General features: G+C 31.2%; 1 protein-coding gene across 1 annotated transcript in view; it reads right to left on the reverse strand.

Moving 5' to 3' along the window:
• Positions 1 to 18,407, reverse strand: part of LOC139524330 (oncostatin-M-specific receptor subunit beta-like) — a 33,719-nt gene extending 15,312 nt beyond the window's left edge. Inside the window, exons 1-6 of the mRNA XM_071319087.1 lie at positions 18,173 to 18,407; positions 13,380 to 13,568; positions 9,271 to 9,543; positions 7,422 to 7,548; positions 3,680 to 3,864; positions 377 to 504 (exon numbers count right to left, since the gene is read on the reverse strand). Coding sequence (XP_071175188.1) covers positions 377 to 504; positions 3,680 to 3,864; positions 7,422 to 7,548; positions 9,271 to 9,543; positions 13,380 to 13,488 — 822 coding nt within the window. The 5' untranslated portion in view covers positions 13,489 to 13,568; positions 18,173 to 18,407. The remainder of the gene's footprint in view (positions 1 to 376; positions 505 to 3,679; positions 3,865 to 7,421; positions 7,549 to 9,270; positions 9,544 to 13,379; positions 13,569 to 18,172) is intronic.
• Between the last annotated feature and the right edge of the window lie 3,142 nt (positions 18,408 to 21,549).

The raw sequence follows: 21,549 nt of genomic DNA on the forward strand, positions 1-21,549 counted from the left end.
AGTACACGGATGCCCCACTCATTTTCCATGTTCAATGAACCGTGAAATTGTGTAAAAAATCTAATTTGGCATTAAAATTAGAAAGATCATACCATAGGGAACATGTCTACTAAGTTTCAAGTTGATTGGACTTGAACTTCAACAAAAACTACCTTGACCAAAAACTTAAACCTGAAGCATTCGTAGGTGGGGCATAAAACCGTTACATGTGAAGAAAGTAGCAAAGAAATAAAGCAATTTCTAATTCACAGAATTAACTTTGTGTTACTCATCACAAAGAGGAATTAGTACGTGTACGATCGACTGATCCGGCGATGAACATATAGATCAATATATATATATATATTAAATCAGAAAATATATTTTAAAAACTTGCCGTATTTGTTCTATTTGTGGTGTATTGGATTGTAAATTCCAAATCACGTTCTCTTGTGTCCCATGCCAGTTCAATCGCAGTTTTATCTCTTTCTCGAACTGTGAAATTTTCCATTTTATAAGGTTTACCTGCAAAATATTTATATGCTTATATTATTCTAGTAAATCAAATTATCACTTCCAAAGATAATTATATGAATTAATGTATGATGTAAATATATTGGTTCATCCAATCTCAATCTTTATAAAACAGATGATTTGAACTTTTAGAATATCAGTTGCCAAATTCTCAGCATGAAAACGAGAAACATATAGATAAAAAGTAAAACCCTTAATTGAACAATAAAAACCTGCCAAACTCATTGACCGTTTCCTACGTCTTCATCAAGAGTGGTTAGTAAAGGCAGCTAGATTTAAAGAAAGTCTATTAAATAATTCAATTATGATGACATAATTTAAAGATTTTGTCTGTTTCTATTTCTTTAAGGTCTTTTTTGTTGATCAATTTTTCTTTTTTTCTAATGACAGAGTATCTCTATCGTCTTTTAAAATGTTTAACAAAAAGCAACATTAATACATTAACACTTGGGTGGAAAGTTGTTTTATTTGCATTCATACCTCATTTTTTAAATATTTTTTTAGGTAGAATTAGTTATCAAAGTTACCAGGATTATAATTTAGTACGTCAGACGCGCGTTTCGTCTACATAAGACTCATCAGTGACGCTCATATCAAAATGTTCATCAAGGCCAAACAAGTACAAAGTTAATAAGCATTGAGGATCCAAAATTCCAAAAAGTTGTTCCAAATACGGCTAGGGTAATCTATGCATGTGATAAGAAAATCCTTAGTTTTTCAAAAAATCAAAATTTATAAAAATGACCACATTATTGATATTCATGTCAACCCCGAAGTGTTGATTACTGGGCTGGTGAGTAACTCCTGATATTTCGACCAAATACATATGTAGCATGATATGTAAATACGTGCACGTGATAAGCAAAACGGTTTTATCAACGCAAAACTAGTCAATCTTTTAAAAAGATCAAACATCTTATCTAAAAAGATATTTCAATTTACAAACTTATTTAGAAAAAAATATTTATGATTTGTTCATGCAATGATTACACATACCGCCCTCAATATTGAATATAATGAACTCTGATTTATGTAAATAAGAGTACTTTTAGGGACGTTTTATTTGTTGAGATTTACCTTTTGAAATTTTATTACTTTTTGAGATGACAAGTATTTTAAAGCCAATCAAAGGTCATATCAACATATCGTTCATACCTTATAAAGAATTAAATGTATTTGTACAATAAAATAATGATAATGTTATATAGCAACAATATGTAAGCACTCATGCTTTATATTGATAATTTTTTTCATCCCAAGTGTTCGACACTTTATTCAGAAGAGCTTTAGACACAAAATATCCGGCATTCTTTTTATTATAACATCATTATTGGCATACTTAGAATTATTTTAACGCTGTCTTGTTAGAGACCATAATGGTAGTCTTATGATGTCCAAGTCCCAACTGAGTGGGAATGTGCATTGAGGTTGATGTATTGCCACTGACCCGGTCTCAAACACTGTTGGTTAATGCGATTATCTTCGAATTCGTTCTGACGATACATGCTGAGGCGGCACGCAATCGAAAAAAAATGGATATGTGTATAAATATATTTTGATGGGTGTAACATTGGCCAAACATGCATATTATGTCATCCGAAAACGAAAAGTAGCAAAATCAAACAAATACATTTGTAATAATTTATTGATTAATTAGTTTGTTAATGAATTAATCTATTTAAAATTAATTACAAATTGAATCCAATAATTTACTTAAGGGGGATATGAAATACCAAACGCTTACGAATCCAATAATCATGGAAATGTTCTAAATCTGATTGATGTCTTCAGTTTCAAATATTGAAATACGCGCATCGTAACCGTATGAGACTAATACAGATGGTTTAGTATGTTAGACACACACTAATATTTCATTAACCTTACATGGACAGTCTTAAATTTTCTTTGCAATTAGATATGCACGCTCTGAACCAATTTTGAAATAAAACAGTTCTGCTGCAAATTCAAAAACCGTGTGTAAAACAAGGCTAATTGATTTGAATAAACATATTCAAAACAATAGACCTATACCAAATTTCAATAGTTTAGGGTCGAGATGAAAACCCCATAAGTTATTTTGTGTTAGGATACTGTATTTGTGTCCACAAGCGTAAAATATCAGAATACAGTCCTCTCATACAGGTGAGTTGGAAAACACGATATCATAGTTTATAGTTTACAAGTCATAAAATCTTAAGCATTGTAATCTAAGTCGAGTATGCAATCATCTTGAGAACACTATCGTGACATGCTTTTATCAGCTTATGATTGAATTCTCTTCAAACAAGGTGAATATTAAAGGTGTTGAAAACTTATCAATGTTGTCAATGTTTAAATGACAGAAATCCAATTTAAATACCTTTCAAGCAAACATGAATACATTCATTTTTTTCTTGGATTTTTATAAACAAATTTGTCATTAATCTGACAATTGCATAACAAAATGTTGTATTTTCATTTTCACATGCCTTGTAAATATTTGAGTACAAAAAACTCTAGCCAATAAATAAATTATATGATGTCAAGCATTTTATTAAAATTAAGTCAGTGTTTCTCAGTTTACACATTTTTACTTTTTTATAAACAGTATTTAAGGGACAAATAAAATGCACGAAACCCATAACGTAATTTAAACATTCTGAATATGTCAATTTGACATTTTTTTTACCTTTCATGGTAATGAGTTTTATATCTTTTGTTAAACTGTTACCAGAAATCCGCCTTATATACAATGATTTATGATCATTTCAAGAATTTATATGTTTTAATTATAGCTGAAATCAGAAACAGATAGTTATTATGAAATTATTTGTTGCGTAGTACAAAGCGTTCAGCTCTTTTGTACTATCAGTTTTTAATAATTGTAATGCTAATTAACATAAGATAAATGGAAAATTTGTCCAAGGGACTCAGATGATGCCCCGCTTGCATAAAACGTGATAGAGGGGCATAGTTCCAGAACAGTAAAAGTGACGCCACAAAATTTCACACTTGGTCTGTGTTTTGTGATAATGAGCATTATGTTAAAGTTTCATGGTATTTGGTACACGAGACGCGCGCTTCGTCGTTAAAAATGACTCAAAGTCATTAAAACCGATGACCTTTGAACGCATGTGCTATATGTTTCAAATATCATAAATTAATTTGAGAACAGCAAATACATTACCATATAAATCTCCAATAAAATCTGTTTGTATCTCTGTAGTCGTTGTTACTTCCATTCGTTTGTTTGTGACATTTATTCTGAAGAAACTGGAGGGTCCATGTACATTCCCTGTCATGTTTTCACACTTCGTGTTCTCGAATATTTTAGGACAAATGTTTTTGTAAGGTTTATTGCTACTAGTTTTCCTGTTCAAAATAAAACATGATATGATCAGAACCAATGATACGCAATTATATTCATTTGTTTCTATGATGAATAATACTTATACAACAGGTAATAAAAGAAATAATATTAATAATTGGTCATTTTCCATTCATATATGAACAAATAAGATGTGGTATGATTGCAAATGAGACAACTCTCTACAAAATGACACAGAAATTAACAACTATAGGTCACCGTACGACCTTTAACAATGAGCAAAGCCCATACCATATGTTGAAGGCCGTATGGTGACATATAGATGTTAATGTCTGTGTCATTTAGTCTCTTGTGGAGAGTTGTCTAATTGGCAACCATATCACATCTTCTTTTTTTATAAAGGTAGTCGAAAATGGAAATTTATTGACATATAACGTAATTGAAAAAAAGTAAAACAATAACCAACAAACCACTTGTTTTTAAATTCTATGATGAAAGACAGTTATACAACATGTAATAAAAGAAATGCTAATAATAATAATAATAATAGTTGGTCAATTTCCACTCATATATAAACAAAATAGATGTGGTATGATTACCAATAAGACAACTCTCTATAAGAGACCAAATGACTCAAAAATTAACAACTATAGGTCACCGTACGATGGTCACTAGGTTGCAATATTAAATTTGTCTGTTTAGAACCTCACATGATATGGGTTCAGATTCAAAGTTTTGTTTAAAAACTGTAACAAGTACACATCATAATGAACAACATGCACACTAAGTTTCAAGTAGATGTGGCAAATAAAGGCAACAGTAGTATACCGCTGTTCAAACTCATAAATCCATGGACAAAAAACAAAATCGGGGTAACAAACTAAAACTGAGGGAAACGCATAAATATAAGAGGAGAACAACGACACAACACTACAATGTAACTAACACACACAGAAACGGACCAAGCATCAGACAAAATCCCACGAGAATAACAAATATAACATCAAAACCAAATACATGAATTTGGGATAGACAAGTACCGTGACACGTCTTATCGCAATGTCAATTTACACTCAAAAATAAGAGAAAACAAACGACGCAACGTTAAATTGTAACACACACAGAAACGAACTATAATATAACAATGGCCATATTCCTGACTTGGTACAGGACATTTTTAAAGGAAAAAATGGTGGGTTGAACCTGGTTTTGTGGCATGCCAAACCTCGCACTTTAATGGCAATGTTAACTATAACATAGAAATGACAACATAATATTACTAGACTACAATACAAATAAATAGGAAAACGTATTAGACAAAGAAACACATGATTAATGAATAACAAAAAACATCAGGTTTAAAATTTTAATACGCCAAAAACGCGCCTCGTCAACACAAGACTCACCAGTGACGCCCAGATATAAAAGATCGAAAGCGAAAAAAAGTACAAAGTTGTACAGCACTGAAGATCAAAAGTTGAAAAAGGTTCTGGCAACATATTTTTGGTAAACTACCCTAAATGGATTTTACAGTTATTGTTAAGGCAGTTTTGGTTATATAGTCCTTGCTAAGGTTTTGGTTCTAACACATCATTGACATTTGAACATACAGCGATATGCGTTCTTAAATTCTAAAATCCGGAAAAAACACTTCAGACGAATAAATTTGTTTGATCCCAAAATCAATACGCATTTATCTCTTTTCCAAATCTTGTAGTTATTTAAGTTTCTTTACAATCAAGCAAGGGGAAGGTCTAGTTACAATCCATTGTTTGTATGTCCTTGTCTAATTGTATCAGCGATGAACTATGATCAGTTTCATAGCTACCTGTTTCAGTTTCATTCCAATCTATAAAAGGATACTCAAGTGACGCACACGAAAAAAACATTCGAACACGAACGGAAGAATAACGGATGGACAAAGAAAGAAACAGAAATCAATAACTTAACTACTGCCGAAAACATTCAAGTAGCTTCTGATGTGTAAATCTTATGATTAAACGTTTTCGGTGAATATTGCAGTTGTTATCGAATAGTTCGATTCTCATTATGTCGGCATTTGTTTTTGTTGCGCTTCAGTATCCATTTTGTTCCTTTGTTTCCCTCTTATAGTTGATGTGTGTCCCTTGGTTTTAATTTGTAATCTGAATTTGTTTTACTCTCAATCAGTTTATAACTTTTGGTTACCACTATACAACTATGGCCTTTATTTATCTCTGATCTGACTCATTTGAAAGAATGTTTTGATAGATGGACGATTGAATTTTACCAAAATATTACTGACATTGCGGTTTAAAATATCAAGGGGAATGATTATAAAAATAAGAAGATGTGTATGATTGCCAATGGGACAATTCTATTAGATACCTAATGACGAAGAAACACGTTACTAAAAATCACCGCATAGGCATTAAACAATGATAAAACTAATACCACCTAGCAAGTAAGAACAATATTGTTATCTTTCGTTTGATTTCGATTTAACAACACTTCATCTAGTAGATATTCATAATCATTTGGGATTTGTATATAGTAGTGACTGTGGGTAAATAAAACATACTGATCAATTTATTGTGTCAGTTTCAAACAACTCAATGTATTTTTGAGCTTTCATACCAAAAAAAAATCAGCTGTTTTTGCTGAAAAATTTATCTAATATAAAATAAAAACAATTACCGGTTGATTATTTTTTCAATTGGTACAAATAATCTTCATATGCTATCAAACCTAATATCAAGACGGACCATGTGCTCGGTTTCCATTTTGTTTCAGATTTTTTTTTTTAAATCAATCGAAAATTACATTTTTTCCACAGGCTTTGAAATTGTTTTAGACATACAAAAACACTTTCATAAACGCTTGTACTGTAGTTTGTCATAACAATCATTGAGACAAGGGTATTATCGCTTTTTTGGGGGGACGGGGAGATTTGGAATAATGGCAGCAAGAACTAAAATACGCTAGTAAGTAAATTTTCACTAAAAAACTAATTCTTATTTGAACCTTATCTTGATTTTGATACATCTTTGAAATGTAAATATAAAAAAGACCATACCGGGCTTATCTAACCTTCTCCTTGACCATACGATAACCACTAAATCGCTTAGTTGCTGTCTATATATCAGCAGTGTTCTGCTATGTAAAATAGATAGATGTAATATCACAAACACTGAGCATTATATATCTTTAATTCTAACTAATGAACGCATTGTATAGCCTTTGTTTGTAGCATCTTTGACTTATGTATGGGTTAGAAACAATATTGATTTCTTTCGATGTAGATACACCGATGCCATTAATAAAGAGAAAACCAGTCTCATCACATACAACATCATTTGAGCGGTCAATATAAATAACGAACGTCAAACTTTATCTACACGATATAATAATGAAATAATACTGAAATACTGAATGAAATTTATACTACTACTTGGGGGAAATGGGGAATGTGTCAGAGACAAAAACCAAACAAAAGACCAGAAACATTTTATTGCATATTTGAAAATGGAAATAAGATAATATTATATTATTTTTAAAGGTCATAAGTAAACAAGTTTAGCGATAACATATTGGATCTTAATTAGAAAGTAATTAGTCTTACCATTCCAATGAAACATCGATGAAGTTTGGGTGTCTATATTCAACAGGGTGTTCCCAGAAGCACTGCAGTGCACCTGCCGCCATACCCTCCCAAATACATGCAAAATTTACAATTTCTTGTGGATAATCTGCAAAAGTATAATTAGGTAAACATGTTACACATATACATGGAAAAAAGACTATTTGCAAATGTCTCGTATGTACTTGGTTGTATAACAAATTTAAAACATATATATATATATTTATGTATGCAAATTAAAATAGTTTGTCTCTTGAAGTTTTCATGTTTTGGTTGTGTCACGTTATTATTGTAGAACGTTTTGGATTCCTGTTGATGACATTAGTCTTATCTAGTCTTTATTGAATGGTTGCCATAACGAGAATCAAATCTACATTTTGAATAATCAATGATTCAGAATGCATTTTTGAATATGTTTGAATATTTTTAAATATTTTTATTGTCTGAGTGATATCGAATTATAGCATTAAACATGTAACTACTATATTCAAGAAAAAGTCACATGACCTTAAACAAAGAAAGGTCAACACATTGTATAGCATTGATCAATGCCAAAATTATTACCACCAGTGAGTATATTTACAGTTCATGATTTATCTATGTTTCTGTATGTGTTACATTTTCAAGAGAATTCTTGCTCACATTACTTGTTATTTAAATTACTTTAAAATGTTTCTTATGTATTAAAGAGACACTGACTAGCTGTCAAATTCATTTTTACTGATTTGACTCAAATTCTCATATTTGATTTACAACGATGTAAAACATTTATCCAAATTATAAAGAAGTTTAAAATATACAATTTACAGAGCATTGGATCGAGTATATGTAGCTTCATTTCGTGTGTATGTAACTCTATATACAAATGTACCATCTTATTAACTATCAAGTTGACCTCCGAAAACCTCCGATAGTCATATATGCGATATAAACATGAATAGAGATAAAACAATATAAATAGATAGGACAATTGTGCAATTAGATTTGTTTCTAGGTCTGTTTAATTTCGTATTATAGATTTAAAATAAAAGGTTAATCATCGTGTTTACTTGTATAAGAATGATGTCTTGTGAATCGAATAAGTCAATTAAATGATTTACCTTTGTTTCGCTTTCAATGGTGACACTTTTATCTCTAGCTTAGGGGTTAAATTGAAGTTCGCATGAATACGGATTCAATGAGGTCAAATTATTCAATTCGAGTGAATGTTTCATCATCAATGTTTCGTATCTTATTTTGACAAAATTGAACCGTACTGGCCGCTAAAATCGATTTTTTTCTCACTATTTCCTTTCATTTATGATTGAATAAAAAACACCTCATATTTTAGATTTTTTTATATATTCCAAAGGAAGCTAGTGCCCCTTTGAACCTATTTTCCTTTCGAATAATTGATGTATCTACTTGAGGCTTTTATTGAATATTCTAAACTAAATTCAGCAATTTTGATTTTGCTTGTGTTGCGCCTACTTGCTGATACGTTTATGATAGTCTGAGTGAATAGCAAAACACAAAAATATCTAAGAACATTTTTTTAAGAATTAAAAAAGTGATATTTGGTTATTGGCGTTTGGAGGCAGGTTGCACAAAATGACAGCAGCCATGCAAAACAAGCATTAGTTGAGATTCAACAATAAAATGCTCAGTAATTACTCTTCAAAACAGTCGAAAGAGGTAACGTTTGCCATTGACACGTCTCGGAAAACAGTCGATACAAATGCTTTTTATATAAATTTCTCATGAAAGTTGACCACTCAATTTCATTCTGATTTATTTTCATTAATTGGTATAAAAACCTTTCTTTCAAATACAGTACCCCAAGCATACTTACAATCTATATACAACAGTTCAATTTTTCCAAGGATTAAAGATGTATTTGTTCTTGTTTTGCACCAGAAATTCTTCCTGATGTCATCAGTTGTAACAACATGTTGTAACACTGTTGTTGATTGGTCAATTACTATCAGATTGTCGTTTTCCAATTTGTTGTCTTCTCTTACGAAGTATAAGTGGCTGGAATTAGCTTCTCCATAAGATTCATGAAGCTGACATGTTATATCAACAGTACTGTTAATAAATACACTACAGCTTTCTACCCAAGATTCTGAAAAGAAACTGTACGTGTCAATTCAAATGCATCAAAGTTATTTGGATCTATGATCTTTAAAATATGACTAATATATAAGAAGTTGTTGACATGCGGAATAAGATATTTCGGCAAAAAGAAAAAACAACGAAAAATACGCATACTTGAGTGTCTGATCTTCAAACTTTGTTACAGATACATTCAACAACAGTAGCAGAAAGGTTTACAGATATATACTGCCACGTAATTTAAAAGTAAAATAAATGTTAATCCGCAAAACTGATATTTGCAAATGAAATGTTTCAGATTAAGGAAACCATTACATTTTGTTATCTATAAGCAACAACGTTCATAGTATGCAGTGAGACACATTCATGGACCAAATGACGATAATGAAAGACTTGTGATGAGAATTGATGGACCAAATAACGATAATAAAAGACTTTTGATGTGAATTCATGGATCAAATAACGATAATAAAATACTTGTGATGAGAATTGATGGACCAAATAACGATAATAAAAGACTTTTGATGAGAATTCATGGATCAAATAACGATAATAAAATACTTGTGATGAGAATTGATGGCCCAAATAACGATAATAAAAGACTTTTGATGAGAATTCATGGATCAAATAACGATAATAAAATACTTGTGATGAGAATTGATGGACCAAATGACGATAATGAAAGACTTTTGATGAGAATTCATGGACCAAATAACGATAATAAAAGACTTTTGATGAGAATTCATGGACCAAATAACGATAATAAAAGACTTTTGATGAGAATTCATGGACCAAATGACGATAATAAAAGACTTTTGAAGAGAAATCATGGATCAAATGACGATAATAAAAGACTTTTGATGAGAATTCATGGACCAAATAACGATAATAACATACTTTTGATGAAATTCATGAACCAAAGAACGATAATAAAAAACTTGGGATGATAATTCATGGATCAAATAACGATAATAAAAGACTTTTGATGAGAATTCATGGACCAAATAACGATAATAAAAGACTTGTGATGAGAATTCATGGACCAAATAACGATAATAAAAGACTTTTGATGAGAATTCATGGACCAAATAACGATAATGAAAGACTTTTGATGAGAATTGATGGACCAAATAACGATAATAAAAGACTTTTGATGAGAATTCATGGACCAAATAACGATAATAAAAGACTTTTGAAGAGAAATCATGGATCAAATGACGATAATAAAAGACTTTTGATGAGAATTCATGGACCAAATAACGATAATAACATACTTTTGATGAAATTCATGAACCAAAGAACGATAATAAAAAACTTGGGATGATAATTCATGGATCAAATAACGATAATAAAAGACTTTTGATGAGAATTCATGGACCAAATAACGATAATAAAAGACTTGTGATGAGAATTCATGGACCAAATAACGATAATAAAAGACTTTTGATGAGAATTCATGGACCAAATAACGATAATGAAAGACTTTTGATGAGAATTGATGGACCAAATAACGATAATAAAAGACTTTTGATGAGAATTCATGGATCAAATAACGATAATAAAATACTTGTGATGAGAATTGATGGACCAAATGACGATAATGAAAGACTTTTGATGAGAATTCATGGACCAAATGACGATAATAAAAGACTTTAGATGAGAATTCATGGACCAAATAACGATAATAAAAGACTTTTGATGAGAATTAATGGATCCTTTAGGGATTCTCTTTAGCATTAGATTTATTGTTTCCTTGAGCCGCAGTGGTTAAACTATGTCTATATATTGTTTCCTTGAGCCGCAGTGGTTAAACTATGTCTATTTATTGTTTCATTGAGCCGCAGTGGTTAAACTATGTCTATTGATTGTTTCCTTGAGCCGCAGTGGTTTAACTATGTATATTTATTGTTTCCTTGAGCCGCAGTGATTAAACTATGTCTATTGATTGTTTCCTTGAGCCGCAGTGGTTAAACTATGTCTATTGATTATTTCCGTCTATAATTCTCATCGTTTGTAAGGCTAGAAATCAAAATCTGGACAGAGATTATGTTGCTTCAGAAATAAGATTACTATTATTTCATCGATGGGGCATTAACTACGAGATACAAATAAATATAATATGATTGTTTTTTGTTCAAATTAATAATGAATTAGTAAATAAATGTCACCTTAATTAATAAGTTTTAAAGATTCAAGCTGTTCTGTGTATGGCAAGGCTACCGAAAAAGTGTCCTCTTTGCAGAAAACATGCGGAAGATACCAAGAGACATTCATAGTCTTAAGTCACAAAATAAACTGTAAACGCAATGTCTAAATAGGTAAAAGACAAACAAACAGTACACAAAAGCAAAACACAGAAAGCTAAAAACTGCACAACAGGATTTCCAACAAAACCTAGGTGATCTCAGGTGCTTCAGAATGGTAAGCAGATCCTGTTTCACATTTAGTATCCGCCGTATTGATCATGCAAGTTCAAACCCGTTGATTACTTTAATTCAGGAGGTCATATTTGGGAAAAGGGTACGGCACACTCATAGATAAAATAATAATTTGACTACGCCATGGCTAAAAACGAAAGACAAACAGACAAATAATAGTATACAAGACACAACATAGAAAGTTAAGGACTAAGCAACACGAACCCAACCAAAAAGTGTGGGTGATCTCATAACGATCAACCACCTTGCGATGGCGTTCGTCAAATTGATGAAGGAATTTTCGGTTTAGTAACTTCCTTGTAAACAGCAACTCATTTTGTCAATTGAAAGCATTCAAATTCTAAATGCAGTTTTGATTACATATTCAAAGGAGCCAGATAAGTTATCATGGTTGATATAGTTAATCAAATCACACTTGTTCACACAATTGAACTTACTGAAGTCCATTGTCGAATGATAAATGATATCGAGTTAATAACAGATTGTCATAAACTTTTTATTTCCACACAAAACCAAACCTGAAAATTTTAATCGTTTTCCTTTTAGATATCCTTGATTCCTTCATCATTATATTACCAATTTTCTTAGTCATATTGCAAAAGAAATCCAATTTTACAAGTCATATTGCAAAAGAAATCCAATTTTCCTAGTCATATTGCAAAAGAAATCCAATTTTCCTAGTCAAATTGCAAAAGAAATCCAATTTTCCTAGTCATATTGCAAAAGAAATCCAATTTTCCTAGTCATATTGCAAAAGAAATTTCCACTAAATATTAATTCATAATGTTTATCATGTTTTTTTTTTCTTTTTTTTTTTTTTTATAAATTTTAACAACGTCTTTACGATTTATTACACGATGACTTGATTAATTAATTTGATTAAGCTTTAGTAAATCCTACATAGTTAGTTTTACATAGTTCTGTTGTGACATGTTTTTTTAAGGTCAGAGACTAACCCTTGTTGATCGAGTCTGTGTCATGTGAGTATGCACGAGCTTCGCGCGTTATATGATTATATGGGTATTAACAATTGGATTTAAAATTCATAACGTTTGTCAAATATTCAGTTGAAACTCGTGCACTCGGTATCACTATCAAAGGAAGGATCAAGATAGGAATATGCCCTTCCTATTTCGGTAGTATTCTCAATTTAAACTGCGTTGGAATTGATGAAAAACAAACACTCATTGAAATGTATGTTAATGGGTGACATAACTTTCGGGTAATGAAAAACAGAACTTGCAAAAAGACAAATAATACCATCTAATATAATATCAGCTCGTTCTAATATCCGGTCCTAATTTAAAAACCACAAAGACTCGGACTATTAAGTACAATTGAGGCAGTCTACCATTTCGTAGAAAATCCTGCTTTATTATTACCCGATTACATCTATATCTAATGTTACCTGCACATGGTTTTCCATTTAGACAGCCACAATAATAACACTGTTGTTTGCAGACAGACGCAGCCATATGACAATACAATAAAACCATCAAGCAAGTGTACATGTCCATATTGCCTTTAGATTTTACATACACTTCCGGCCACAAACAATTCTTATAGAGTCTATTCCATCTTTATGTGTAATCTACACCTAGATAACAAAAATATAAATAGAGAAAAAAAAATGGTATTTATTCGATATAAAACAATTTTGAAAAATTTGTGCAAACAAAGAGGGAAATGAATATAATAACAAAATCAAATAACACAGATTAAAAATGCCAGAAATTTATAAGAGATATTCTCTGTGAGTTCCAGAATTAGTTTTCCACGGTTAACTTCAGATTTCATTCAGATTATGTAATTAAAAATTTGTTAACTTTTCAATGCAATTCAGAATAAAATCCATTTAAAATACTGTCCTTGGTTATCATAGCACCACACAAATATTTAATAATAATAAGTTTGTAAGTTTTAAAACAATTGCATAAAGTCATGTACACATACATTGTATAAACTGCTTGAAAAGAAAAGAAAACAACAGCGAAGGAAATAAAAACCACTTGTATTGATGAATTGTTTATTTATTTACCTTTCAAATAATATATTGTAGTATTGAAAATTCTGTCAACTGGATATTGCAAACAGTCTTTTTTATGCAAATAGCTGCTGAAACTTAGTTTTTGTAAAAAAAATATAAAAACAAATCACATTTTTTAGAAATTTGTTTCTATGCTATAGGACTGATATGAAAACTTATGCAGTTTTAGTTCAATATAATATACTATGATTCCACATTGGTTCTTAATTTCAAATTAAAAATTACGCAGTAAAATGCTGAAACTTAGTTTTTGTTATTATATAATAAAATAAATCACAAATTGTTGGAAATTTGTTTCTATGCTATAGGATTGATATGAAAACTTATGCAGTTTTAGTTCATCATAATATGCTATGATTCCACATCGGTTCTCAATCTCAAATTAAAAATTACGCAGAAAAAGAATAGTATTTAGAAACAAATTCAGATTTGAGAAACATCTTTATTGCCTAGATGGCAACACAAATTTATATGTAGATACATATTTTATTTCAAAGAGATTCCCGGTGTCAAACTGTAGAATATTGGTGTCTATAAAAAATTATAATAATTTAGAAATTGAAACATTTTTGCTGGGTTTTAATGAAAATTTATATATCTGTATAAGATGCTATTAAAATCCACTTTCTTTGTCAAAAACTATTCTACGATAGACAGTCTACGAATGGCTTTCATTTTGCAGATAAATATACAAGTCAGCTCAAATTTTATGAAACTTGATATTTATTCGTATCCTGGAATTTTTCGGGATGTCAACACTTACAAAACTTGAAGCTCTGTTAAATGTATTGTTTGTTTTGTATTAGAGTTAATTATGTGCCTCGCATAAAATGTGCAAGAGCGGCCCAACCGGAAACCCTCAGTTTTCTTTTTCTTTCTGTATCTTTGAGATTTTGAAAAATAATTTGTCAAAATTATTTAAAATTTTGCATGCACAAATATCTAACCTTCAACATTGTATAATATAATGTATATGACAATCTTCATGTCACTCTATCAAATGGTTCTAGGGGCCAAATCGTTAACAGATCAACCAAATTAAAGATTTGTTTTGACCAGAAACAATATAAAAAGAGAGATAGGATATGATTGCCAATGAGACAACTATTATACATCAAAGTTAAAATGAAGTGGGTGTTAGCAGTAAGTATGTTATGAGATGCTATCACAGCTTCAGTATATATATATCGTCTATATTGCACTTTTAATGGCTTCGCCCCTTTTATTTTGTTTAAACTGAGTCTAACATAACATTTTATTTGAGCCAAACTTTTTACTCCCCTGAAAAGCTTTAAAACAATAAAATGAAAGCGGACTTCTAATTATTATAAACTAAGCAAAATATCAGACCCATCATACAAATGTGTCGACACAGAAAAAGTAGTCACCTATACTCATCGGTTAAAAAAAATTTGTTTGAAAAAAATGTTATTTAAAACGGAAAACTTGGTCATATATTGGAGCTAAAGCATGATAGTTTAATTTTTCGTAGAAGGCGCATATATTTTCATTGTTTTTTTTGTGTTTTTTTTTAAAGAAAACTTACCTTTTATAATGCAATTATATTTCAACAAAAATACGTTACGTGTTAACTGATAACTTACATGTAAATGTTGCATATAAAAACTTAAAAATCAATATATTTAAAATGTGTTAAGGGACGACATCAAAAGATCAATGTAAGAGAAAAAACTTAATTCAAATAGTTTGGGGTGGGGGTGGGGGGGGGGGGGGGGGGTGGGTGGAGGGGGGGGGGGGTTGAATTGCTGCAAGATTTGGTTATCCGACATTGATTTTTACATATATCCATATGAGTCAATCAATTTTTCCCAAATTAAGTTAATTAGGGGGGGGGGGGGGGGGTAGGGGGGTCAGTGAAAAAACTATTTGAAATAAGTTTTTTATCCTTCATTGAACTTTTGATGTCGTCCCTAAGTTTGATGGCCTTGTATTGATTTTTTTCTCTACATTTGCTCTCATTCTTTTCAGAAATCGTGATGTTTTATATTCCATTTGTTCCAAACAATTAACATTAAGGATGTACGGGCGTTTTGCGCCGATTTAAAAAAAATTGATTCTTTCATTTGCGCCGATTTCATTTTTTCATTTGCGCCGATTTTATATTTGCTCCTAATTGGATTTACAGGTAAGTTAATACTTGTACATATACTACACCGTGCAGGTATATTGGTAAAATCTGTTTATAAACAAAGGTTTTAGTTAATTTTGATTCATATTGTTCTGAACTTTGCTGTAATTGATGGACATATTGCACACTGCAACTATCCTAGGAGTCAATTTTTATAACCATCGACGGCCATACACATAAGTACGTTAATAGCAAGACAAAGAAAAGATGGATTTCGTTATTGACAATTACAACAAATATAGACGAAATCACAAAAAAAAGAATATATTAGATATGTTGCCTATAAATACTCAGCAATAACAGATTTATGATTTTAATGTATTCCGTTTTTATGGATTTAAATGCTGTAAATAGATTTTCAATTCGTCATTTTAGTATAAACCAGAGTGCTTTTATCTAAGGTTTTTACTTCTTGATTTTAAAGTATGTGAAAATTGACTAGCATTCCAATATAGTGTACAACTTGAAGACGGAATTAAGAGGTCTATAATGATAAATGAAAAATAACATGACTTGGATGGAGAGTTGTCTCATTTGCACTCATACCACATCTTCTTATATCTATTCACCTGTAATTAACCTGTAATTTACCTGTAAAAAATCGGCGCAAATGAAAACAAAAATCGGCGCAAATGAAAGAAAAAATCGGCGCAAATGAAATGCAGATCGGCGCAAATGCAAAACGCCGGGATGTACTTAGGTGAGGTTTTGGAATTTGTGCCAAATGATCGGACTCCTTTGTGTTTTTCCATACAATACAATGTAAAATATTTTGCCCCATAACACCCATTTATTTTTTCATATAAGACTTAATAGGTCATAAAAGGTCATTTATCAAAATTTAAGAAGATTCTTGATCTTCTTTCTGTTGTTTTGAGATCCAAATAATACCAATGCAAATATAAGGTAAAAGTCCAAGTCAGCCTTTTCCCGCCATTTTTTAAATTTCAAATATCTCGATAAGGAGGCCCAAGACCTATCAATATGTTTAGCTTATTTTTATCCTTAATAAATGCTCTACCGGCTTAAACTATCCATTTTAAATTCTTAATATATTAATTTTCACCTAATCTCACCTAAGTACATCCTTAATATACATAAAAACTTACATTGTAATGTAATTACGGACTCCCAAAATACTAGATAAAGACCAAATTTGATGACCAAAGTCCTGACCACAATATTTTGAAGAAAAACATCATTAAATTTGCTCATTCTACATCTTTGTTTATCATTCTATTTTTGAATGTCTTGAATGTCTGCTGATTTTAACAAATTGACTGGAAAAATCGCTGAATAAAAATGTTTTTTTTATTTGGAAATGTGACATTTCATTTTGAAAATCTTAAAAGACGTCTTAATAATAATTTCAACTTTCCGTATTTCTAATTGTTTTTGTAGTAGTTCGGATTTCATACTGTTTGTGTAAACAATTTGTTGACATTACAGATCAATTAAATATGATTTGTAAATCACAAAAATACCAGTTTATATTTAAAACTCTTTCGTCCAAGCTATGGGAGATGGCAAAATAAGTGACTTTGTTACAATGATAACATTATTTATTTTGTTCTAATTCAATTATTTTTTTATTATAATAGTGTTAAGTCCAACATTTATAACATGATAACTTATTTCTGAACATATGAGTGGATTCAATATTCCATATCATTTGATGATTATAAAGAATGTTTCTTAATTTTTAGTAGGTCTATCTTCCTTGAATCTCAAACAAAAATATTTTTCGAAAGCAAAATCTTAGGATATGTATATTTAAATTGCAACAGGGTTTATGTGGTTAAATTATCTCCTTTTCAAGTACCTATATATGACATGTACAAGAGGGTATAAAAGGGACATTTATCCTCCGTCAAATTAAAGCATTTATTATTTAGTTTTATTTTTACAGCTCCAAGAAAGATGGTATGATAGTTATAGTTTCCATGAATTTTTTAATTTTTACAAAATTCCCCGTATGAACAATAATAATGCTCTACTTGCTTACCTGTTCATATGTATAAAAACACTCCAAAATATTCTATTTTAAACTACGTTGTAACCTGGATTTAAATCGGAAGTCGATCAATGTAAATAGCTGCTTAAAATAAATAAACAGGTACAGCAAGTCCACACCTCGTGTTATTAAAGTTATTACAGAAAGAAAGCATTCTGAAATTCCGAGAAAACTACCGACGTCATGATATCTCAATAACAATCTTGTCGGTGGTTTCCTATCTCCCACATCTAATTTAATTTGAAGTTCATTTTCGAGTAAATTTTAATTTTTATTGATTTAAAAAAAATATGTGATAAAGCCTCTTCTATTGTATTCAGAGGAGGATGTACACGTAGGAGGGGGTCAGTCCCTCGCTATGGGACTAAATACAAGTTTAATAGTCAAGAATATTTACATGCATTACTCCTACCAGTGCGTAGTCCCCCCTTTCAATATCCAGAAATCAACAGCACTGTTTCTCGAACTTGCCCGAGACATTGTTATTATAAACCTAAATTATAAAAGTAATAGATCTGGGAAGAATACACGAGAGCACTAACAATAAAATTATTCAATTTTCTGTATAATTTTCCAAATGAGCATGACTCTTAAAAATTGTTGATCGACATTGAATTTCGCAATTTCAAGACCGGACGGACGGACGGACTGAGGCGCTGGTGTTGATTATGTGACTCTCACAAAGCATTGCACGGAGAACAATCAGAATCTAGACCAAATAAGAATTAGGAGATTTGTTTTGATTGCAAATGAGACAACTCAACACAGAAGTTCAAATGAAATACTAGTAAGCTCTTATATGTCAGCGTACGGCCTTTAACAATGAGAAAAGCTTATAACGTATATTCGGCTATAAAATCCAGCAATCCAAATGAGAAAATAGAAAACAAAACAACTTATGGAAAACAAACAGACAAGAACAAACTACAACACGCTTCAAACGATAAGGATTTCAATGTCTTCCGATAACTAATGTTTGTCTGTTTCTGGAAAATTGTCTCCCCTTTTCGAGTTGTCGTCCAAATTTTCTGGACGTACTCCTCTCTAACTTACGTTACTAAAGCTCACTTTTAATTTCTTTGGGCAATCTTCCTCGTCCTGCAGGCACTATTTGAAGCTATCAATAATTGACTATTTAATATTTTTATGTTTTATATGCAATTACCTCATATGGGTACATTACGGATGTTTGATCATAATATTAATTTAGCTCTTGATTAGTAAAGCAGTTGAAGGAAACACAAATCCGATTATTTTTATGGTTGACCGTTTTGTCCCCTGTATCGTTTTAATTGATCAAAGACTCTTTTTAAAAGCTAGATAACTTAAAGACCTTGATCAACATTTTTATCGCTTTAAAATTAAAAGGAGCGGAAATGTTTAAAATAGTTAAAAATTTATTTTGTGCTTATGAAATGAAGTGTACGCCGTTTCCTCTGTTATTTAAGAAGCAAATTCACTGAAGTAATCTTGTTATGTTCAGTATCGGATTTCAATTCAGTTTTTATTGAAACCTAATTATTCAGTAGTGTTCTCTACGGACATTTTCTTCAGTATGTGAGGTACAGTTACGAAACTTATAATTTCCCAACAAAACTCCTTTTGTGGATCCCAGTATATAATAGTATATCTTTAAACAGCATAGAAAGGACAATATGTCAGTCTATTCACCAGATATTAGGCATGCAGTTACTTCCCAAATTTTAATGCGATTATCAAAACAAATTGTGTTTACTGATCTTTTTAGGTGCAATTCCACGAAACAGGGTCGGACAAATATTTCCCTTGAATTGGCAGTTGTAGGAAATTATTCCAACATTTCATAATGACATTGCAGTAAAAATTGACCATAAACATATAACTTGGGTGTTTCAAAGCACCATTTTTTTTATTTGGTGTTACTATCGAATATTTTTGAAACTTGAGGTTACATGGTACAAAATGTAACTAAAGCGTGTACACAGATAAAAAAGAGGTGAACATTTGATTGGTCAACTTCGAGTGACGTTTGTTTTCTTATATGCCCGGGTCACACTGTCCCGATTTTTATATACGATGGACACCCGAATGCGAAAATTGTAAGTTCGTGCGAAGTTGGTCCCGATCTCGTTAAAATACCAAAAAGTGCCGGAAGCAAGTACGATGAATAACGAAGTCTATACGATGGTGCCGAAATTATATACGATAGCAAAAGATGGACATACGAAGGTTAACCGAAGACGGGTATTTAAGCTACATATCTCAGCCGACACCTACACGATGGATCACGAAGGCTACACGATGGATTACGAAGGCTACACGATGGATTACGATGATGGCGCGATGGCCATACGATGTCTAAAAGACGTCGTGTACAGCTTACGATGCATTAAAATTATATGACGAAGGCATTACGCGTTTTAAATTGTTTGATCAATATTGAATATATATTATATTGTACATTTAATTTCTGGTTTAATCATAAGACGGAAGACCGTGAGCTTGAAGGGCCATGCATGGCGGGAAATCGATCTTTTTGTCTAATTCTTATAAAACTTAGTTTATTATCCCCTCGCCTACTACATGTTAGTTGCGTGAAGATAAAATTGTTATGGACACTCTAGAACCAAAATGCTCAAAACTTGGTATGGTGTTACTCGTTAAGAATATCTTAAGCGCTATTGACTTTAAAGTTCAAAGGTCAAGGTCACAGTGGCAGTTGTAATACAAGGCAATATCACCCTTGTGGGCACTCTAAAATAAATATGCTTCAAAAGATTTTAACCACATTTGGTATATTGTTCCTCCTTGTAATGATCTGACATTTTTTACGTTCAAGGCCAAAGGTCAAGGTCATGCAGATGGACTTGTTTTTCTCCTTGAAATAGCATAATACACAGGAAATTGGTTGCTCATTTTTTTTACCTGCTGGTCCTAAAGACAATATTAAAGGTATTTCCAGTTACTGAATGTTTTGGTTGATTTCTAAAAAAATAGTTTATGTATCAAATATGCATATTCAATTTACCACTTTCTGCATGTGTCATATATACAAATATAGTGTCCATATTTGTCCCCAATATGTTACATACGAGGGGATGTCACGCTCGGCATTGCCTTGGTTGAACTATAAAATGTGTGCCCTTGTCTAAATAATCACCCATAATTATGCCCATGTTAACTGATCTATCTTAAAGGTAAGGTAATGGGTTCGTTAATCCCTTTTATTCAAAAAGAGCTCTTTCCAGGAGAATATCATAATAATATAGACAAAAGGAAGGATGTGGGGAAAGCAACAAATGCGGCAAAATATGACATATAGAAAACAAAATGGTTATGGAGTAAACATTCGTGTGACAACAACTCAGACGATACATAAAAAATTAGAG

The sequence above is a fragment of the Mytilus edulis genome, chromosome 1, assembly GCF_963676685.1.
Source record: "Mytilus edulis chromosome 1, xbMytEdul2.2, whole genome shotgun sequence".
NCBI lineage: Eukaryota > Metazoa > Mollusca > Bivalvia > Mytilida > Mytilidae > Mytilus > Mytilus edulis.